Here is a 21,432-nt window from a genome sequence, read left to right as displayed (position 1 = left end):
ATTTCTGTTTATGTGCATGGTGAGTGTGTTGTATACAAATAACAGACCTCTTAGAAATATTCTCTTTTTTTGCGATGGGATGCTCCGTTTGCGGTTCCCTTGTTAAATCTTCATTCTGAAATCTTCAAGCTGAAATTGAGGATTTTTTAATTTATTTCTTTTATAACTTACATTACATTTGTAATATATCAAACAGACCTTATTACTTTTATCAAAATGCAGCATTGCAAGAAAAACAAGTACAAACGACATAAACATTTAGGAATTACCTTTTAATGTGAAATCTCAATATTAAACATTAATAAAGCATTGAATGGTTATCGTTTGCACATCAAAGTTCAATAAATCACTGAAGCAAATTGTTAAGGTATCTAGATTTTACTGAATGTGCCATCTACAAAAATTGGGAATTTTTCAATTTAAATGAATATGACAATTGTCATAATTCATAACAAGACTTTTATTTTAAAATAAATTTAGATAAGTATGTGATAAAACCGTTCACTAAAACTTATTTGTACTTGATTAAGTAATGTGGATAATATTGATTCTTATCAAATACACAGACGATTCTGGGATTATCCAGATTATCTACACAGGAGTCATAAAGTTCAGAATCTTCTCTGCTAGGATCAACAGATGGAGGCCTTTTATACTTTTGATCTCCAGGACACCATTTTCCACACAGAACTTTGGCAAGAAACATGTACTTATTTCTCTGCTCATCTGGTGATGCATACAAATCAGAATATTTGGCGTCCATGGCAAAATATGCACCTTGTCCTAGCAAAGCCCCAATTCTACCACCTGCCAGACGGAAGTCAAAGTTGTCCTTGCAGATGACATTTACTTTGTTTGGTAAAGTACCGTGAAATAGGTCCAATTCATTGGAACATCCAATACCCCCATATTTACTTTCGAGATGTCTACGCGTCCTTAATAAAAATAAAAGTGATTAAGGCAAACTTGAGAACATATGCGAAATATATGGCCATATAAAAGAAAAAAATTAAATGCAATTATTTATGTACAGTTAGAACTTGTATCTGAATTTATACAAGAAGTTAATAGGCCACAAGGCTAACCTAAGATAAAAATAAATGTGTACATGAACCAAAATCCCTTATTGTAGCCATCGTAGGCTGATTTCTGCATTAGGCGAAAACTGAAATGTTTAAGAGATGAAAATAATTGAGTAAATCTTATGATTTTCTGTTTTTAACAGATTCGAGAAAAATTGGTCCGGTGTTTGGCACGCTGAACATTTTGGTGTGCAGAGGGAAGAGTAATTATAGGCTGTTAAGATAGTGTCTAGATAACTGCTTTATAAGACTTGAAAAGAAATTCTCTCAAAATTTGTTTTTAATCAATACTGCCTGATGATAGTTGTGCATTTTAGTGGACATCAGTTAATGGACAATGCAACCTTTGACCTTACCAGAAAAAAGAAAGCGTTGAACATACAACAGCATTGTTAATGCTTAAATATGTACTGAATGTAACATATCACCTACAACATGTATGATGTACATATTAGTTAAGATCAATTCATATAGTTTATTGTTAGTAAGATGCCCATTTAAAGGAGTATTTTGTTATCGATATCTATAATTATTTAACGTATATCTATATATTCCCGGCAAGCAGTCTTTTGTTTACAGACTGCAATCAGTAGTATGACATCAGATTCTGAGATTCCAAATACGTTCAGTAAGAATATAGACTGTGCAGGAAAAATAGTAATACACTGTTGTGCAAAGTCCGATATATTCATAAATTGATATTCAAATTTTAAGAAAAAGATCATGTAAAGTATTCATTACTGACTTACAATTGGTAACATTCCCAGTATAACATATTTTGGACTCTGTCTATTTGCAAAATCTTGACCTGTCCTAATGTTTTTTTAAACTTCTGTGCAACCATTTCATATTCCTTCTGTACCATACCGCCAGCATCAGGAAAGAGAGGAACTCTTTTGAAAGCGTCTGAGTGCCCCATGTTCTCCCAGTCCAGAGGAATTCCAATGCCTCTCTTTGTTGTAGCAAGTGTAGCAGTATTAGCACTTTTAGCTAATCTGATAAATTTAATATAACATCTTGTTTAAAAAAAAAACATTAGTATTTAATGCAATCTTTTTTTAAGGATTTTTATAACCAGATTCATTATATCTATAGACCTACATCTTTGGTCCTTCTTTTTGATCGATATAGAATTTTAAAAAAAAAAAATATTTTCCTTCAGCAATATCGAGACTCCCTTCAAAGAAAATTTTCTGTTTCCACTTTTCTCTATATTCAAATGCTTTATATTTGAACTATTAATCTCCTCTTTGATCTAATTTAATTAATTTAAAGCAATATGAGCTGCGTTTTTGGTATTTTATTTTGTTGTTTAAAAAATGTCCTGTTGTGATAAATCTCTGTGTTATTTAAACATTTATGATCAATTAGACTAAAATAAAATTTTCACTTTGTTCAGAAGAAAGATTTCTGTACAATGGAATGTATAGTATTATACGAGTTTAAGAAATCAATATTGTACAGGATGACAATAATGTGTTTTGCTTTAATCAAAGCTTATAAATAGTTCTTTCATCGTTCATCGCAAATATGAACAACAGAAGTTTATAAATGTTTTTTTTTCTGTCATTGAAATAGTTAATTACAATACAAAAATTTCCAACATCAAAGTTGCAGCTCATATTGCTTTAACTTAATCACCTGCATTTAGATTTTATGTCTACCAACTTATTAGATACTCAAGAGCATGCTCTGAGTACGATCATATTTTATAAATCAAGGCAGTCTACTAATAAACAAGTTGATATTACAGTGATTTAACCTCCTTATTTAAAATCATATTTCGTAAATTCCATGGTTCGTTATAGTTGAGTGACATTTCATACCAATTTGACTAAGGATAATTCTGTCTCCCTGGTCAATACAAATGACCGATTGACAATGAATGCTACCTACTCCTAGACACCTGATTCCACCTCTGCAATTTGTAGAGATCCGTGTTTTAGACCCTGTTCATAGATTTGTATTGTTTGTAGGTTTTTTTTAAAATCACTGTTCATTATCGTCGCCTTTTTAATTTAAAAGAAATCCAAGCTACTTACCTAATCATGAACTGTTTGGTACTTTCATCTTCAGCCAAGTCCAGTGGGGATTTCTTCTCCTTGTTTTTAATGTAAATATCTGCCTTGGCTTCAAGTAAGGTACATAATATTTCAGTGCCAACGTTTATTTCGCCTTCTTGCTTTGTTTTCAAAAGCTACAAAATAAACAAATAAGAGAACTAACATCAGAGCAAAATTCTTTCATCACGATTTCTTCTTGAAAGTATACATGTAAGAGATAAAAAGATTTGGGGGTTATAACTCAAGGATCTACAATACAATTCTTTGCACTAAGTCAAAAATCCCCAATACCTATAAAAGTAGGAAGAAATCAAATCCCTCAACAATGTCAAGGTTTTTTGATATCATTCCTCTACACAAACCATTGACTAAAGTCGCTATTCAAAAGTCGGGCTAGAAAGCTTCTATTTCATTTGTTCCAGTTCTAGAAGTGGAACCAATCAGAAAAGAGCCTTTATTGTCGGTAAGTTTTGTAATCAAATATGACTTGTCTTTAAAATGGAAAGTGACAATATTGTTGGATTCGTGACGAGTTACCTCAAATAGAATATATGAAATTAATTTTTGAAATATCCTTCTTAAAATCACAAAAGATGTGCTATGGCTTTCAACCACATGAAAACGACAGCTTTGAAAGATATATTTTCCTTAGTTGGTTTATAATTAACCATCATATGTAACCACAAGCCCAACTTTTAAATAGCGACTTTGTCAAGCCTTAGGGGTTGTGAATAGGAACGGTATCACAAAAACTTGATATTGTGCAGATGATGCTATCCATGTTCAAAATTTCAAATAATGAAGGGGCGAAGAAGCATATGCATGTATATTTCTCTTCATGTTACCAATTCCTAAGTAAAATAGAAATCATTAGTTTTCACTCCATACCATGGGAAAGTAGTTCTTCATCTGGGCTACATGTAGAGCTGTGTTGCCATTTTTGTCCTGTGCATTGACATCGCAACCTATAACGACATTCAAATCAGTAAAGGAACAAAAAATATCTTGAAAATGTCACATTTCTCAAATGTACATGTATGTCAGTAATCTAATTTTATTAACTTACCATCCCTTCTCTTATACAATGATTAAGTATACAGATTCTTTTGACTTTTTTTTCATCTTTTCTAATACATGTATTAAACATATTTGGGTTTCTGAAATTTAGCATTTTGAATAAAACATGAGGACAGTAGAACTCTTGATTTGCATTGTCAAAGTAACATACATATGTATATCATAGGAGTATGTAACTTTAAAATGGTTAAACGACAAATAAGTTCCATATCTCTTGCAAGTAGATTTAAATAGATAGTCTACTGGATTCCGGTCTATAGATTTGTCATTTTTCTCCAGTATAAACTTTACATGTATCTGTTACTCACAAGCTGCTATTAGAACCTCTGTTGTTCTTTTATGACCTTGTGCTACACTGATTATCAAAGGTGTTCTCTTGTCTTTGTCTCTGGCATTCACATCACAATGACCCTATGAAAGATGATTCACAGTGCAAAGAAAACACAAGGCAAAACACATAAAGCATATTATTTGTCAATCAATATCTCTAAAATAAGGTAAGAAACCTAATGATATAACTGCTTTAAAATATGTGGGACATACTTAATTAAAAATATACAAAATATGAAAAAAATTGAATGACAAGTATTTTTTCAGCTAAAGGTCCTTCTTCCCCTTATATCGATATATTTAGTTTTTGGAAAGTTATGAAACCAATTCCTTCGGTGACCTAAAAGTAATTGTGTAATGTACGTTTAATTTAAAGTACTTTATTTAAGATCTTCTTGACAAAATGGTTTTTAACTTTTAAGAATTGAAAATATTATGGTCCAGTTCTCAGAAATGCTTTATTAGCTGTTTATGTGAAGTATGCATCTAATATATCTAAATACGAAGTATGGTCCAAAATTAATCTTACAACTGTTATTTAAGGTATGTCACTCGTCAGCTTTTAAGAAAAGTTCAGTCATAACCCCTCACTTCAAAACTATTTATTGAAATTCAATATTTATAACAAATTTGATTTTAAAAAAAATGGAAATTACACAATATTCAATTTAAAAACTGGTCACAAAGTTATAAAGTTAAAAAAGATTTGTGGGGAACTATTTCTCATGCTGGAAGGATATTTAGAAGAAAATTCTTCAGATCTACACATTTGTTATATTTAATATCTTTAGTCCCTCATATTTTTACTCATAGCATTTTTTTGATATTATATGCTAGAAATATTATATATATCTATCGTTTAATATTTTTAGAACAAATTTTACACATCCATTCAACAGATTTTGCCAAGAAATGAAGATATAATTATAGACCTAAAGCAAGTCAAGATAAAATTTACATTATTTTTGGCCTGAAAATCGCATACTTGACCAATATCTCAAAATCTAAATCACTGGTCCCATCTTTTTCTTTCATTATTTTAAACTACACGATACTTCCAACCGATCAGGACTAAAGTAATAATGAGCTTGATACAAGAAAATATTTTATTGTCTATTTAGATGTTTAATACCCCAAATATGATACTTTCTAGTGCAAAAAGGTCACACAATAATTTATGTGCATTAATTTGTCCAATGATAGATATTCAAACTTTTTACGCAGAATAAGATTATATTTATTGCTATGATTACATCTGGTAAAGTATGATAAAAGTTAAAGTGATTAATCTAAGAGTTACAATTTAAGTGCGAAAAGGTCAAGTTCATTGTACCGTTGCTCAAAAAGATGCACGCTGAACTCCACTTTTCTAAGCGATTTTGAGTCATGCTATATAAGTACTTATCAAAAATTTACTTCTCAAAAAATCGTTGATATAACTTATTTCACGAGTGACAAACCTTACCTTTATCTTTTTAACAATTTTGCCTAAACATTTCGTCTTAAATACATAAATACTTGTTTAGAAATATCAAAAGAAACACAAAGTTAGATTTTCTCTATTGTCGAATGACAACAAAGTTACCGACTTCTATATGATGTTACTTTTCAGAATTCATTTTCCCGCCGAAATATGGCTGAAATATTGCCAACTCGGTGTAAGACAACAATAATCAATCAATCAGAATTCATTTTCAATTTATCCCTAAATCTGCTACATATTAATGCCAACTTGTGCCTTGACTTATTTGAATGTTCCAAAGATCATTCCCATATTCATTCCGCTGTTGTTTTTTTTTTTTTCAAGAGCAAGACTTAATGAAGTTCATAGTAGACTGATCTTTCAAAAACTGTCTTAATTCTTCTTCTTTTTTTAAACTTTTTTTTAAAAATTGTGTTGTTAAATTTATAATTCCCATTATTATCGTAAGAAATGCCCGACGTCAAGTAGTGGCATTTAATTAGTTAAAAAAAACCTCTTTAACATTTCAACAAATACAAGGAAAAAGAAAGTGTTGGATGACCAGTCAATCCTACTCATGAATCCTATGCTACCTGAGGAGATCTACGCACAGAGGCATTGAAATAATTTAATATAACAACTTAAAGCGAGACGATTAAAAACAGAGAAATTAAAACATGTATAAATGGCTGATCAGAAAATAAGTTCCTAAAAGTTGCATCATACAGACGTATGTTGAAGATCAGTCTGTGGTGTAGCGATAGACATAACTTAACTTTGAATTTATTTTTGTAATTGAAAAAAGCATTACAATTATCAAACTGAATTTTTTAAGCAACGGTCAAAATAGATAAGGTATAAATGTTAAAGTTTTATTTCATTAATTCCTGTTATTTAAGATTTTAAAACACTGGCAACATTAATGTTGTATCAATCCTAGTACTAGTATTCAAAGATATTCGAGACATAGAAGTCAATTTCTTGTCATATGGAGATATTACAATCTATCAGAAAATTCTCTATCAACCATCAATCTCATGTCATATGAATTTTAATATTTTGCCCAATACTAGTATATGTATATTATTTAAAGACCAACATTTACATCCACAGAGTTTACAATGGACTACTTACTCGCTGAATGAGGTCACTGGCGATCTCTACATAACCATTAACAGCGGCGATATGAAGAGCTGTAAAATCCTCACTCATCTTATCGTTAACAAGTTTGGTATTTTTGTTCAGAATAACATCAACAGCCCTACAAAAAAATAAATTTAATAAAATATGAATCTTATACATTCAAAACTCTTCAAAATTAAATCACCAAAAAGACTTTATTGTAAATGGATTTTTCTTAACAATTGAATTTTTAAATCTCGGAGAGTATAGCCCATGCTTACACCAATGCAGACAGCGGTCAAAACTATGTTGAAAACATTTACATGAGTAAATCAGAGCAAAAGAGCATAGACATATTCCTAGATAACAATATCAATTCGAAGGTGGAACAAATAGTATATATGTATCAGGGTATTTTTAAATAAGCTTTTAGTATTGCTTACTCTGTGTATGTCTATTTTGTTGAATGTAGCATAATACACAAAGACAGTTCTCGATATTCTTTTGCCAGACTCTAAAGTAACTTTAACAAATTTAATGAAATCTCAAAAAATAATTTACTTTTGGAAAAAAAGGGAAAATTGAACTTAAGTTTGCTTTTGTTTGTTTATTTGTTTAACGTCTCTTTCGAGAATTTTTCACTCATATTGAGACTCCACCACTTGCCGGTGGACGGCTGCAAATTTAGACCTATACTTGACACTCAGGGCCATTGAGTCCACATCCCGCAGTGGAATTCGAACCCGCTACATAAGGATTGCTACTCTAGAGCAAACGCTCTAACCACTGCGCCTCGGGGGAGATGAACTTTATTGAAATACAAAGCAAAGTCTGGAAACAAACAAGGTTACAATTATAGAGGATTCCGACGAGGGTCTTGATCTAAGTTATAAACATCAAGAAATATATCACCAATACGGGTGAGAATCCACGATTAATTTTATATTGTTGACGATTCGACCACGGGATGGCGGTCATCAAAACTTGTCGGTTGACATTGCCATAAATAATAAAAAAAAAATATGGAAGGTTTATACTTAATATAGATTTGGTTAACAATGCAATTTTATACAAGATGTAATTTCTGTCTCTGAAGCTTTGCATGCCACCAAATACATTAGGTAATGAAAAAGGTGAAGATAACAAACAGTGATGGGACAGCTGATCACTTCGTTTGACATACAATTTAGTTGTTACATGTAATTGACCCTCTTCGTCTATATGAAATATCTATATGATTAATTAAATAGTCCAAACTGTTCTCTTTCGTATTCCATTTTCGTATTTTCGTATTTTAGTAAAAGTTCAACGAAGTAAACTGTTGCAGAAGATCCACTCTTTAGCAGGTAGGTACTATATAGAAAATTATTGTTGTGTTTATTTTCTTTGTTTGTTTATTGTTTAACATCTCGAGAATTTTTCACTCATATGGAGACACCACCACTTGCCGGTGGAGAGCTGCAAATTTTCACTTAGGGCCATTGAGCAGTGAGGGGTCTTTTTCGTGCCAGCACCTACTGCGACATGGGACCTCGGTTAATACGGTCTCATCTGAAGGACTGGTCTCCACGTCCCACAGTGGGATTGGAACCCGCGACGTAAGGATCAACTCCTTACTCCGCAACTCTAGAGCGAACACTCTAACCACTGCGCAACGCGGGCGACTTATTGTTCTGTTAGTCTTTTGACGGCTTTTAAGGAGGGAGGTTTCCATTTTGCGGTTTTTCGACAAATTCGCGCGGGTTCAAACACGTTAAAATGAATGCTTCAGCAAATAACCTCTCTGTATGATCTTTCATTATATGTCGTATGATAGTAGCTATATCTTTTCTTCTAAATTTTTAATACGCACTAAATTATCAAAAAATGAAATATATGGAGATAACGAACAGTATTCAAATAAAAAAAAAAGTGTCTTTTTCTAATGAATGTTCTATTGCACGGAGGAATTTTCAGACAATACATTCATATAAATCATCTTCTATCATCACTATGTTATTTGGAAATGAAGTTTTTAATACTTTTTCCTGGAGTTGAATTTTCTGTTGGATTTTCTTTATTTTTAGGCTTTTATTGTTGTTTTTTCTGTGTTTTACCTTCTTCACTGAGGTTAGCATTGCGGCTGATAGATTGTTGATACAGGTATATTTCAATTTGATGTTGCCGTCTGGGATTTGTGGGATTATTTTGGCAATTCATGTTTTTGTTATAAGGTCCTGTTTATGGCATTTATCCGGGTGTGCAGCATGTTTTTTTTTTTAGTTCAATATATTAATTTTTTTTGAATGTCCTTAAAATATATTTTCTCCTGAATCTTCCGATAGAGTCTGCTTTGATGATCGATCTTCCAACAGGATGACATAATAGACAGCAACAATCCGAAAAAAATTAGGACTTACATGTATTTTGTTAAACATAACATTTAAAATCTTCATTTAATTTCTTGTTTTTATTACTTATAAAGCTTCAAAGACAGTGTAAATCATAATTACATTTTGTTCAAAATAACATGGTTTAGCAATTTTTTATATGTACAAACATTCAGCGTTTTTACACTTTTTATAGCAATGTTTCTAGTTTAGACTTTGTGTTTACATTGGAACTGGAACTGCTGCATAATCATTAGGTAATAGTATTCACAACTCCGATCAAGCGAACCCTTCTAGGAAAAGAAATGTCAAAGATATCCACCCCCTCCCCCTGAAAAAAAGATTCCGCAACTCATCACATTCACATCATTCACATATACATGAAGCATTTCCTATATAAAAGCCAGTAAATCTAAACAGAAAAAAATACCGGTAAAGCAAACATCCATGAAACCAGTCTTCAACTATACCAGATCATCCGAATTCCAAAATTTTCTGAAGAAGATAGAGACATTTTAAGGACACTGAAATAACAATTAATACAAACTTCAACGACGCATACCTTAATAAATGTCAAGGACAAGACCTCATACAAGGAACATGGAGAGGCAAAATTATCCCAGACAACAACGTCATGTTCCTCCCGAATTGGAGAAAGTCAACCAAAATTTTAGCCACTGTATTACCCGCCTACTTCAAGAACAGTGGGATATAAGAGAAACGATACTGTTAACATACAGATCCTTAAAATCCCTGCGCAAAAACAAGGATAAGGCTAAAGAAATGATTAAAATAAAATAACAGTGTATTTTACGAAATTCCGACCTCGTTGAACAAAGTAAAACACAGGCAGTAACAAACATAGCCTCATATGATAAGAAGAAAACTCGACAGAAAATTCAACTCCCAAAAAAGTATAGTGAACTTCATAAATTTCACAACAACATGCGGACAAATAAAAGCGAGGGCAAATTCCAATGTACGGTAAAAATTACTCATAAAAAATTTACAAAAAAAGTAACTTTCATGATTGCATATTTACAAATTTAGAGAACTATTACATGTATTATTTTCTTGTTAAAAAGGTGTAGCTTTTTTATATCATATAAACAACATATAAACAAAGATCACTCTGAAACAAAATTTACTGAAACACTCACAATCACTTGTTCCAAACCCAGATAATTGCAAAAATCGCAAATAACGGAACATCCCCCCCCCCCCCACACACACACACCAAGTGGAAGCCGTCAAAAAATCAGAGAACACCAAGTATCTACATGTACATAGTACCAGCCAACAATCCGCGTCTACGATTACGAAATAACATTCAATTGAGTTTATGGACTATTCAAATACTACAATAGACCGTTTTTATGCATGATTGTTCTGATGACGACCACTCCACCCCAAAGTCGAAACCGATCAACAAAATAAACTTATTTTGGCATGCTCATGAAGTGTTGGTGTTCTGTTATTTCTTTTTGAGTTCATAATTTGGAATGAGATATCAGTAGTGTTTGATGATTGTAAACAGACATCCTTGTATGGATAAACAGGAAGATTTTCAAAAGATTTTTGAAGTTCATTAATGCTGTATGAGTGTCTTAAATTAATTACGTACGCTCTGGAATTATTCACAACAGCCCATTGTAGAACATTGAAATCGTTTGCATTGGTTTCTTTGAAATTGGCCGATGGACTTCCTAGAACGTCTTTTAAAATGGCAGATTGGTCATCTTTCTGAGAAATTGCATCATGCATTGCTGTATCCCCATCACTGTCCTACAGAATTAAATTTTACATTCCTTAAGATATTCCATGTATAATACCATATATATGTTAACATTTCACAGAAGGTTTTTAGAAATTAATTCAATTGATCATCGAGATAAAATGTACATGTCGTTTAAAGTTCCTATGTTAAGAAAATTTTAAAAAGCTGGCCGCTCTTGATGAAAAAAATGCAAACTATTTATGCTGTAACCTGTCTTTTGCCTCTTTCAATTCAACTGAGAATGAATTTAGTTGACCCTTTTACTAGAATCCTAAGATAGAATTTACTTTTCATGTTGTTTCACAAGTAAAATTTACTTCTTTGGCTTCAGTACTAAACTGAGCAAGCCATATTTCAATGAAATGTTTTTATTTCTTAGATGCAGTTATCTCAGTTGATTTGATGTACCTTCAGGGAGGGGTTGGCTTTGTGTTCCAGAAGAACTTTGACACACTCCTGACTTTGCTGTCCAACTGATACGTGCAGAGGTGTTTGTTTTTTCTTGTTGACAACATTCACACTGGCACCATTCTTCAAGAGTTCTTCCATTGTTTTGGCTTCATTTCTGAAATCAGTTAAGTTTATCAGTAAAAACCAAAATATGGTCTTAATTGTTAAGTCATGAAAAATGTTAATATCTATAATGACTTCAATTGTTGTACTTCTAGTTTTAAGATACATTTATTCGCTCTCATTGTTTTAAATAGGGATGACATAGTGTGTTCAATTATTTAGTAATTCCTTCACAATTTTAAATCTTTTTTCCTGATATTATTTTCCCTGAATAGATTATTTCTTTTCTACTGAAGAAGCATGTATCTCAATTTTTATTTTACCTATTAATCGATAGATTAATAATTACCCAAAAGCACTGTAATGTAGTGGGCTATCATCTTCAGCATCCTTAAGGTTAGGGTCAGCCTGACTTTTCAGTAAGAACTTTACAGCATCCACATGACCTTCATAACATGCAACCTGCAGAGCAGTTCTTCCATCATGTGTTTTATCCACCTAACATACAGCATAGATATCTATATAGACAACCAGTGATATTAACGAATTATTTAGTAATTCCTTCACAATTTTAAGTCTTTTTTCCTGATATTATTTTCCCTGAATAGATTATTTCTTTTCTACTGAAGAAGCATGTATCTCAATTTTCAATGTACTCGCTTCTAAAATTTTAAAATTACCACATTTGGGTGCTTCTTAATGATTTCACTCAAAGTTTGAAGATCATTTTCGCAAGCAGCCTGTACAAAACCAGTGATACTCATAGTCTGGTCAGACTGTTCTCGTTTTAAATCAGCAAACATTCTAGCTAGAGATTCTGCCATATCTGTATGAAAATAAACATTCTTGCTAGAGAATCTGCCATATCTGTATCAAAACAAACATTCTAGCCAGAGATTCTGCCATATCTGTATCAAAACAAACATTCTAGCTAGAGATTCTGCCATATCTGTATCAAAACAAACATTCTAGCTAGATCTTTGTCACAACAAACATTATATAGCTAGACATTATGCAATATCGATACCACAACAAACATTCTATAGCTTTATAACAAGAAAGGGACATGTAAACAAAAATTCTGTTTTTTGAAGAACTTGTTTTAATTGTATTGGGAAAAGTTCAAACTTTTATCTCTGAAGCTCAGATTGTTCAGATTTAAATTGAAACTTTGAAAGTTTAATTATGAATTACAATTACTTTATCTGTTTTAAAATTTATATCAGAAGGACACAGATTCTGGTGCTAATTCGATCAAGCAAGAATTCTACCAGAAATATAAATTGATTATAAATATTGTTAGATTCTTTCTTAACATTTATAGTACTTAATAATTGCTGTGTCAAAAGTTCTGCAACTTAAAATTCTTATTCTAACATGAATACAAAAAATCAGTCATTCAATAATAATAAAAATATACCATTTCTACTCCTAGCTCTGTTTATAGACTTTGAATCCAAATCACTCGGTTTTTTGGCTGGAATGGAAGGTATTTGATTTGCTTCGTCTTGGTTCTGTAGTGGCATAATGCAAACTGGACTGAAAACCCACGTCTGATCGCGAATTCTAACATGCATATCCCCATCCTTTTCTATAGCTTCAATACGACCATTTGCCCCAAGAGCCTGGATTATGAATACATGTATATCTATATTTTACTTTTAATTTTACTGTAGCGTTTTATTTTTAAGCAATTGCATTTTTTTGCTTAAATTTGTTTTATGTATAAGTGACAAAAAAAATATTTGATACATGAAATGTATATACATGTACATATAAATCAGGATTCTCCATCGTTAGAAATTTTACTGTGTTGCAGACTTTACGTGAAACACTAATATTCGCGGTATTTTCACGATCAAATTCGCAACTGAACCACTATTCATATAATTACACACACACACACCCTCACACACACACACAACTTTTTTGAATCAATAATTCGTTATACAAATGGTATGGTCGTACATATTAATAAAAATTAAATTAATAGAATTGATATTTAAAACCTTAAATAATATACCTGTATCACTGTGTACAAGTTGTACGTGTATATTAAACCTTAATATTTTTGCATATATATACATTTACATGCACAATGTATATATAACTTCATATTTTACACATGTCCTGAAGAGTAGAGGAAATTCTGGTCAATAAAATCAATTTACTTTCCCACTTTAAAAGAAAATTTGGCGTGATTCTTGTCGGTTGATCGAATTTCCGAATTAAAAAAAAGAAACTTCAGAATAGTAAAGTACTTTTAGGGGGATTACAGTATGATGTTTGACTCACAGTGCCAACATAATTCTAGAATGTGGTTCTGAAGTATAAAGACATACACTTATAATAAATTGAATTTTTAAATAATATTTTAAAAGGCAACTAGCAATTATACGGTTATATGTTGTGAAAACAAATTATTTGTCTTTGTTCCTTCTTGCGTAAAGTCCAGCGAGGATCTAGTAGATAATTGATTATGAAAGGTGAAGCAATTCAAAGTGTCCTAATTAAGAGATAATGAAATGCTCTGTCTTAAAAATTGAAAGATGGTAGATTCGTTTGATTAAAAATTTCAGTTAGACATTTATGTTCTGATTTTCTGATTATCACAGATGTTACAAAATTTTTTCTGTCGCACGCATAAAATTTGAATCGTTACTGTGTCGGAGAAACTTTTACTTTGTCGGGGCCGACACAGTAAAACAGCTCATGGAGAACCCTGTATAAATACAATGAATGGCAAAAATATAAGTGGAATATTTATGAAAATAAAGACGAAAAATTCTTATAACATTCTAAAAATATTACATACAAAAAGATTATGCTGCAAATGAATAGAAATATTATAAATTTGTAGGCTGTAACAAAAAAGAGAGATTAAGTTATAATATATTTAGATAAAATATTTAGTAAACTCATAAATATTGCAGATAATCATTATTTAATGAAATACTGTAAAATCGCTTATTTTCGTAGGGTCAAATATTCGCGGTTTGAGGAAAAAATACTTCGAGGGGATTTGATTTCGTGGGTGGAGGATAGACTTATACTGTTTTATAAAATTTTATCATTTCGTTGGGGACATGAATTTGTGGGTATCTTCATAGCATGAAATCAACCAAAATTACCCCCCCCCCCCCCCCCAAAAAAAATTAGTGATTTCACAGTATGCCTGACAATGCACCTGTGGTGAATACATGACAGAGTAACCTTTGGTACTTACCGGTCTCATATCATCATTCCAGCCCCCATGCCCCTCCTGCAAGTCCCTGACAGCATTATAATCAGAAAGGACTGTCACTGCTTCTCCTCGTGAAAATGTGTGAATCTGCTCATAGAAAATATGGCTGGTAAATTTATTCCTTAAAGAATATTTCGAAATAAAAAAAATCAATTTGATGGAGCATTGCAGGTATTTATATAAAAATGACATTTTTTTTACAGAAAAACCAAAGGCTTCTTTTTAAAAGTTATATAATGTATTATGTTTGAAAATTAAATGTCGTCTTAATTGAAATTGAAAAACACATATCTTTACTGGGATTGAATCAAAGGAAACCAATGGAACGTAATATGGCATAAAGAAAATAATGAGGAAAAAATGAACCTGCTAGTAGAAAAATATCACATTTCCACCTTACTCCTTGGGCTGTAAAAGTTGGATACATGTGTTTTATCAGCATTGGGATCTAAAACAAAATCATAGCCTCATAATGTCTATCAATTATGTACTGGGCATCATGTACAAACCCTGGTCAATGCCACTCTATTCATGCTCCAGACCCTGCCATCAACATACTGCACTCGACATGTCTTCCCTTCAAACAAAGTCTGAACAATGGTGCCTAGCTCCCCGATGCACTGAAAAATAGCATGAAAATTTGTATTTTGTGAACCATATATTTTGTACAGAGATTCATGAAGCTTCAATACCTATGCAGGAATAAAATAACAAATAAATCAAGTTTTTTTTTAAATCTAAATTTTACTAAGTTCTACTTATTGTTCATCTTTAAAATAAACCTGTTCCATTTCGTCTTCCCATCCTCCATAGATAGAATTATCCTGTAACTGTTTAAAATCTTTCAAAGTCAAGTTCACTCGAACTTTGTCTCCAGGTTTCAATAGGATAATTCCCGGTTTGTTTATATCTAAGGAAAAATAGACCTACAACATTAGATTTATACTGATCCACAATCAGGCATATGAATATGAAAACTCTTGAATTCATCTTACGTCGACCCTCCACATTGTACCACAACAATGGTATTTCCTGATTAAAATTTCAAATTAATCCAAATTCCCGAAGGGTTATTTTTGACATATCAGAAGAGTTACTAGAACATGAAAAGCAATTTCATCCACGGGTATAACACATTTAATTTTAACCAAGTAATCTGAAAATATATGTTATCCTACCAACTACGGGAATGTGTTCTGGGTAATATTTTCCTCCACTCCCAGCTTCCCTTGACCGTGTGTAGATCACGTCGACGCATCCATCACCCCCTACCCGGTAATCACTCAGCAAGGAGTCGTGCCTCCACAAGACTTTCACCCCTCCACGGTGGTACTTTCCATCCCACGTCACCACCTGTTGTATTCTGCCCACTTCCCCCTCGCCCCCTGTGTGAAATACACCTTATAATTTTCTTACCTATAAACGCTATGTTTAAACGAAAGGGCATTATGATGCATATCTATTTTAGACATAAACTGGTTATCATTGTAATAAAATATCTTAGTATTCAAATGTAATATAAAGTGTTTCGGACGAGGGTAGAAATTAAAACCAGTTGTTATTTTAAGATATTAATATACGCACACGAAAGTGTTTGCCTCAATTTCTATACTCTCCTTCGTACCTGAGTAACTAGCGAAGTAGCCACATTAGTTATTTTATAATTTATATAATTTACATATATAAAACTAAGCATAAAATGTTGAGTATGTGGTCCATGAATCTTTTATGTTGGGATTTCTTATTACAAATGCATTACAGTGTCGTTACAGAAACTCTATGAAGGAGTTGTCAATCTTGTTGCACATCTGCAGGATACCCCTTAAAAAGAAAAGTTTGAGGAAGAATTTTTTTTTTTTAGAAAAGTGTCGTTTTAACCCTTGTTTACACCAATCCTTCTGATCGAAATTTGAAATTCAAATTGCATATCAATAGGACACCAGCAGTAATATTACAAAAGATGATTTGGCTAATGCGTAAAAAGTAAGGGGAGTGTGGGGAACCAGATTTTCATAGGAAAATGTTTTTCGAAGCACGTTTGGGTCCAAGACTGAAAGTGAAAATTCCTAATTTTAATGCTCATCTACTGGACACAACTATTGTATTCCGAAAAATGAATTGACCACTGCTACAAATGTCAGAGGAGTTTGAGGACGGATATTTTGTTGGGAAGAGTTGCTTTTTTGACACCCAATTGGCCCCAGGGTGAAAATATAAATTTTAAAACCTTATTGAATATCTATCAGACACCATCTATCATATTTCAAAAGATGGATTGTCTACTGCTTAAAATGTAAGAGGAGTTTGAAGAAGATGTGGCAGACGGACAGACGGGGTGACCAGGGTAACAATATACCCAAACTTCCTTTCTTAATTTTCACCTTGGGGCTATTTGGGAGTGGGGGGGGGGGGTTTATTCTGCAAAACCTTATTCCCAGAACTCCAATTACATTTTATGCAGAAGAAAAATCGTCTATTATTATATAATTGGTGATGTCATGTAGATGTGCAATGAGGTTATGAAATTTTTATTTTCACCCTTGGTGCCTATTGTGGACCAGAAAACGACTTTTCCGGAGCTCCTCTAAAATCATTTCGGAAAAATATTGGTGTATCCTGTGCATGTTATTTTCATTTTCACAGAGGTGGCCAACTGGTTTTTTTTTCACAAAAACCTTTCCAAATCTCCTTTTTAAACAGAATTCATGCTTCATTAATTTCTTTGATTTCATACTAGTAAGGATTTTAAAATGAAATTCTAACATAAAAGGCCCACGGGTCAATCAGGCTAATCAAAGAATAGCCATGTATCGTGGCTTATTCAGGGTTCGTACCAAGGTAGGAAGGAGAGTACGCTTAGAGACGAACACGCGCGTGCGGATATTTATACCGTCTTATGACAGCGTATAGTTTGTGTATTACCATCATCATTTTTCCATTTCCAGTGTGGCCCTCTTATCACCTCAGCCTTTGGGAACAGACCAGAGGCTTGTATACTTTTACTATTGGCTCTGGGAGGCACTGGCAAGCTGTTCAACGTATCGCATTAATAACGCATATAAATTTAAAAGGCATAAATGTTGTGTAAGCTTTCTTCTGCCTATTACAAAGAATTTTTAATTTTCATCACAGAACCCATAATAAATGCATATTTAATAATTTAATTCCATCTTTAATTATCACATATCAGTAAAGCAACTTCACTTTCGTTGAGAAGTCTCTGTTTAAGAAAGTTATGGTTCTGGACAATGATATGTGTTATATAAATATATAATACAGTAAAACAAATTTATACCAATTACGCTTATGGTTAATACCTGCATAACGAGGTAATTTTTATTTTGTATTTGTATGGGGCCACCAGGTACAACGAAATATAGATAGATTAGAAAGTAATTGGTGCTTTAAACACGTTATACAGTATCATGCTTGATAACATTTGATATCATAGAAAAGTTACATTTCATATTCTTTGCTTTCGGAGAAGGATTTATTTCTTCTGTACTTACGCACTGGAATTCTGTGTATCAATCCGAACGAAGCCATGTTTCGTGTCGTGTTTGTCATTCATGTAACAAAGGTTACAAAGGTCAAAGTCTTCACAGTCCGTGCACTTCCATCTTATTCCTTTTACGGGCGTGTCGTTACAAGCATCACAGACAATATGATCGTGAACGACGCCTGACAAAAATTATATCTCTAAAACTTCTTTTCAAAAGAAGATGGGGGAACAAGGCGTGTAAATTTCCAGTAGCTTAAAAAATGTAAAAGTCATATTCAATTTGTGAATTTAGTACTTAAGTAAAGTTCTTATCATTGAATGGTATGAAATTATGAAAAACAAAACTTTTGTGCAGAAAAATCTTTCGGCAAAAGTCATTCTATGATTAAAAAAAGAAGTGGTATTCTTGGGATTCAAACCCAAGCAATAAAAATCCTGAGTGTCAATCTTCCCTTCGAGACTAACACGCTAACCACTAAACTATACTGCTCATGAATACCAAACATGGACATTTAAATCATATTTGTGATATATCCCTTGACTAAATGGACTTCAAATACGAAAGTTGTGCCACAAAAGTGTATTTTTAAGCTAGGTGTAGTGGGTCTTTGCTCCATGTTTTTGATGACCAAAGAAAGTATAATTTCACACATACTTTGAGTATAATCTTTCAAAAAATGGAGTGAAGATCCACTCATAGGAGAAACTGTGTTTTACTATGAAAAATTGATCATTTTTTCCCTCTTTGGTGTATGTATGCTATTTTATTGATAAAAAATTCCAATCTTTGTGAGATTGTTGCGATTTATGGAGATTTTACATAAAGTATACATAAATGTTAAATGAAATATCAAAGAAAATTTGTCATAAATGAGATCTGATTTTTCACTTTTTTTATTTGTCGCAAAACAGGCATTTCGCTCGCCTTGTTCGCCCATCTTCTTTGCAATACTCTATTTAAGTCCAGTTAAGTCAGTTTTCCTTGAAAGTTCAGCAGTGTCTAGTATAATATTGTGATGTATTATGCCATAAAATCTTTTTTTTTTCTTGTCTTTTCTTGGCAAAAAAATAACGTTTCCTTTTTAACATATGTTATGTAGGTATGGAAATTCTTTCTTCGTATGAAAATATCCATATTAAAGAAAAGAAAGATTACACTTTAATATAACCTTTCTCCTTATTAAATTATTACATATTTTTAAGTCAAAATGCGCACATACCAACGGGAGCTGTGTCAAACACTCTTAGGTCGTACTTTCCATCATGTCCCGCCCTATAACGGAGCTCCCGCCCCGAGTCCCAAATCACGGTCACCTTACTGTCGTTGGATCCAGATTTAGGGACAAATATTATGGTACCCAGAAAGCCTTCTCCATTATCCTGCTTTTTGGAAGCCCAGTCCGGACCCCTGACGACTCTAGTCCCGGGTTTTATCTGAGACAGAATGCTCATTTAAAGTTAGCATTTCAAAAATTCTATGGTCGTTATAATGATCTTGTTTGCAAACATAATCTATCATTGTGTACAATATTACCCCTTGTTATTTTAATGAATAGTGGGATCAAACCAAAGTTTCTATGTAAAAATCTTCTGAATCAAGTTAATTTTTGAAAAATTTAAAAATAAAACATTCAATATTTGTCATTTTGAGACCACCATCCTCTTTAAAGATTTTTTTTTCTGTTTTGTTGCTCCAAATAAAGTTATAAAAAGTTTTTCGAATTCTTTTATCTACTTTTTATCCGACTTTGAAAGATGTGTAAGTTTGGATAAGATTAAACTTTTCCAAGTGGAGATGTGTTTCTTTTTTATCATGAACTGGTTTCCTTTTCAATGTTTTGAAGGCATTTCTCAAAATTTAGGTGTTTCATTTTTTTAGGTCAGTAAAAGTTGAATGTTGTTTAAAACTCCTGAATCCGTGCACGTATTTCATGCGAGTATACTAAAATAGTATGCATAATTCATTGGAGAAAACAAAAGTCCCATAGTCCCACTTTAGAAAAGGAAGAGAGTAGGGTCAAAAACACTAAATTCTGCCGAGACCCATGTAACATGTGACGATTTTATAAAAAATATAAAATATTTTGACAATAAACAAAGATGTTATAATTATAATTTAAAATTTTTTTTTATATTGTCTACGCTAAGACATGCATGACTTTTCAATGAACATTTTCGTACTAAATTAATAGTAAAACATTATGTTTGGAAAAAAAAGTGGCGATGTGGGACACCCCTCCCCCCTCAAATATCTTTTACATCCCTATTATTTTTTTTTTCTCTCAAAAAAGGTTCATGTTCTTTATCTTAAATTTCATAACGAAAAATGAGTACAATCGACTGATTCAAAGATTACTCCGCCCAGTTAATATAGTATATTCTACCGGCGCGGATCCAGGATTCTACGTTAAGGAAGGATATTAGATGTCTAGTGGTCTGAGAACCGCCAAGGTCTCAAATAGGCAGGAGTCTGGGGGGGAGGGTTTCGAAGCCCCTTTTAGCTCTAGAGAATCAGTAGGTAGAGAACCATAATTTGACTCATTTAACATAAAAATTCATATGAATACCTGACTTGTTTTATTAATGCGAAACCGAAAGTACTAGTACATTTTTTCCACCAAATGCATTAATATGTTTATAAGGGTTAAGAAATATTACACATATTTTTAAAACATAGAGTTGAAAATATAATATAGTTCTTACCGATGTCATTCTTGCTTACTTTCTCTTTCGGTAGGTATTCATGCACAGTGCCATAGGTAGTATGTCCCGTTAGCGTATGTCGACACTGAATGTAGGTCGTTATCTCCATGCATCACTGCACAAACACGACCATACCCCCCTTTATTGTATATGTTTATAATAATGAATAAATTGAAATCTACATTACA

General features: G+C 32.4%; 1 protein-coding gene across 1 annotated transcript; it reads right to left on the bottom strand.

Annotated features, from left to right (window-relative positions):
• Window positions 1–253: 253 nt before the first annotated feature.
• On the bottom strand, window positions 254–21,311 carry LOC133183020 (E3 ubiquitin-protein ligase MIB2-like). The gene is made up of 19 exons (XM_061317941.1): window positions 21,245–21,311; window positions 19,762–19,975; window positions 18,549–18,720; window positions 17,962–18,068; window positions 16,218–16,424; window positions 15,822–15,949; window positions 15,549–15,659; window positions 15,022–15,126; window positions 13,216–13,420; window positions 12,476–12,621; window positions 12,145–12,293; window positions 11,691–11,847; window positions 11,130–11,290; window positions 7,149–7,275; window positions 4,531–4,633; window positions 4,034–4,110; window positions 3,125–3,279; window positions 1,832–2,077; window positions 254–935 (listed from the first exon to the last, which is right to left on the bottom strand). The coding sequence occupies exons 1-19, from the start codon at window positions 21,251–21,253 to the stop codon at window positions 512–514; spliced, it is 3,003 nt and encodes a 1,000-aa protein (XP_061173925.1). The 5' UTR covers window positions 21,254–21,311; the 3' UTR covers window positions 254–511.
• Between the last annotated feature and the right edge of the window lie 121 nt (window positions 21,312–21,432).

The sequence above is a fragment of the Saccostrea echinata genome, unplaced genomic scaffold (genome assembly GCF_033153115.1).
Source record: "Saccostrea echinata isolate AGI-Se365-2 ecotype Australia unplaced genomic scaffold, CSIRO_AGI_Sech_v1 ptg000009l, whole genome shotgun sequence".
NCBI classification, from domain to species: domain Eukaryota; kingdom Metazoa; phylum Mollusca; class Bivalvia; order Ostreida; family Ostreidae; genus Saccostrea; species Saccostrea echinata.
Note: the sequence above shows the minus strand (reverse complement) of the source record. Positions and strands in the feature narration are given on the sequence as shown.

What these genes read in the sequence shown, in the direction of transcription:
- LOC133183020 (XM_061317941.1), bottom strand. An exon ending in CCAGTGACCTCATTCAGCGA is followed by an intron (nt 4,634 to 7,148) that starts GTAAGTAGTCCA and finishes CATCTTTCATAG; the next exon opens with GGTCATTGTGATGTGAATGC. An exon ending in TGAAGAACTACTTTCCCATG is followed by an intron (nt 3,280 to 4,033) that starts GTATGGAGTGAA and finishes TTTATTTTGTAG; the next exon opens with CTTTTGAAAACAAAGCAAGA.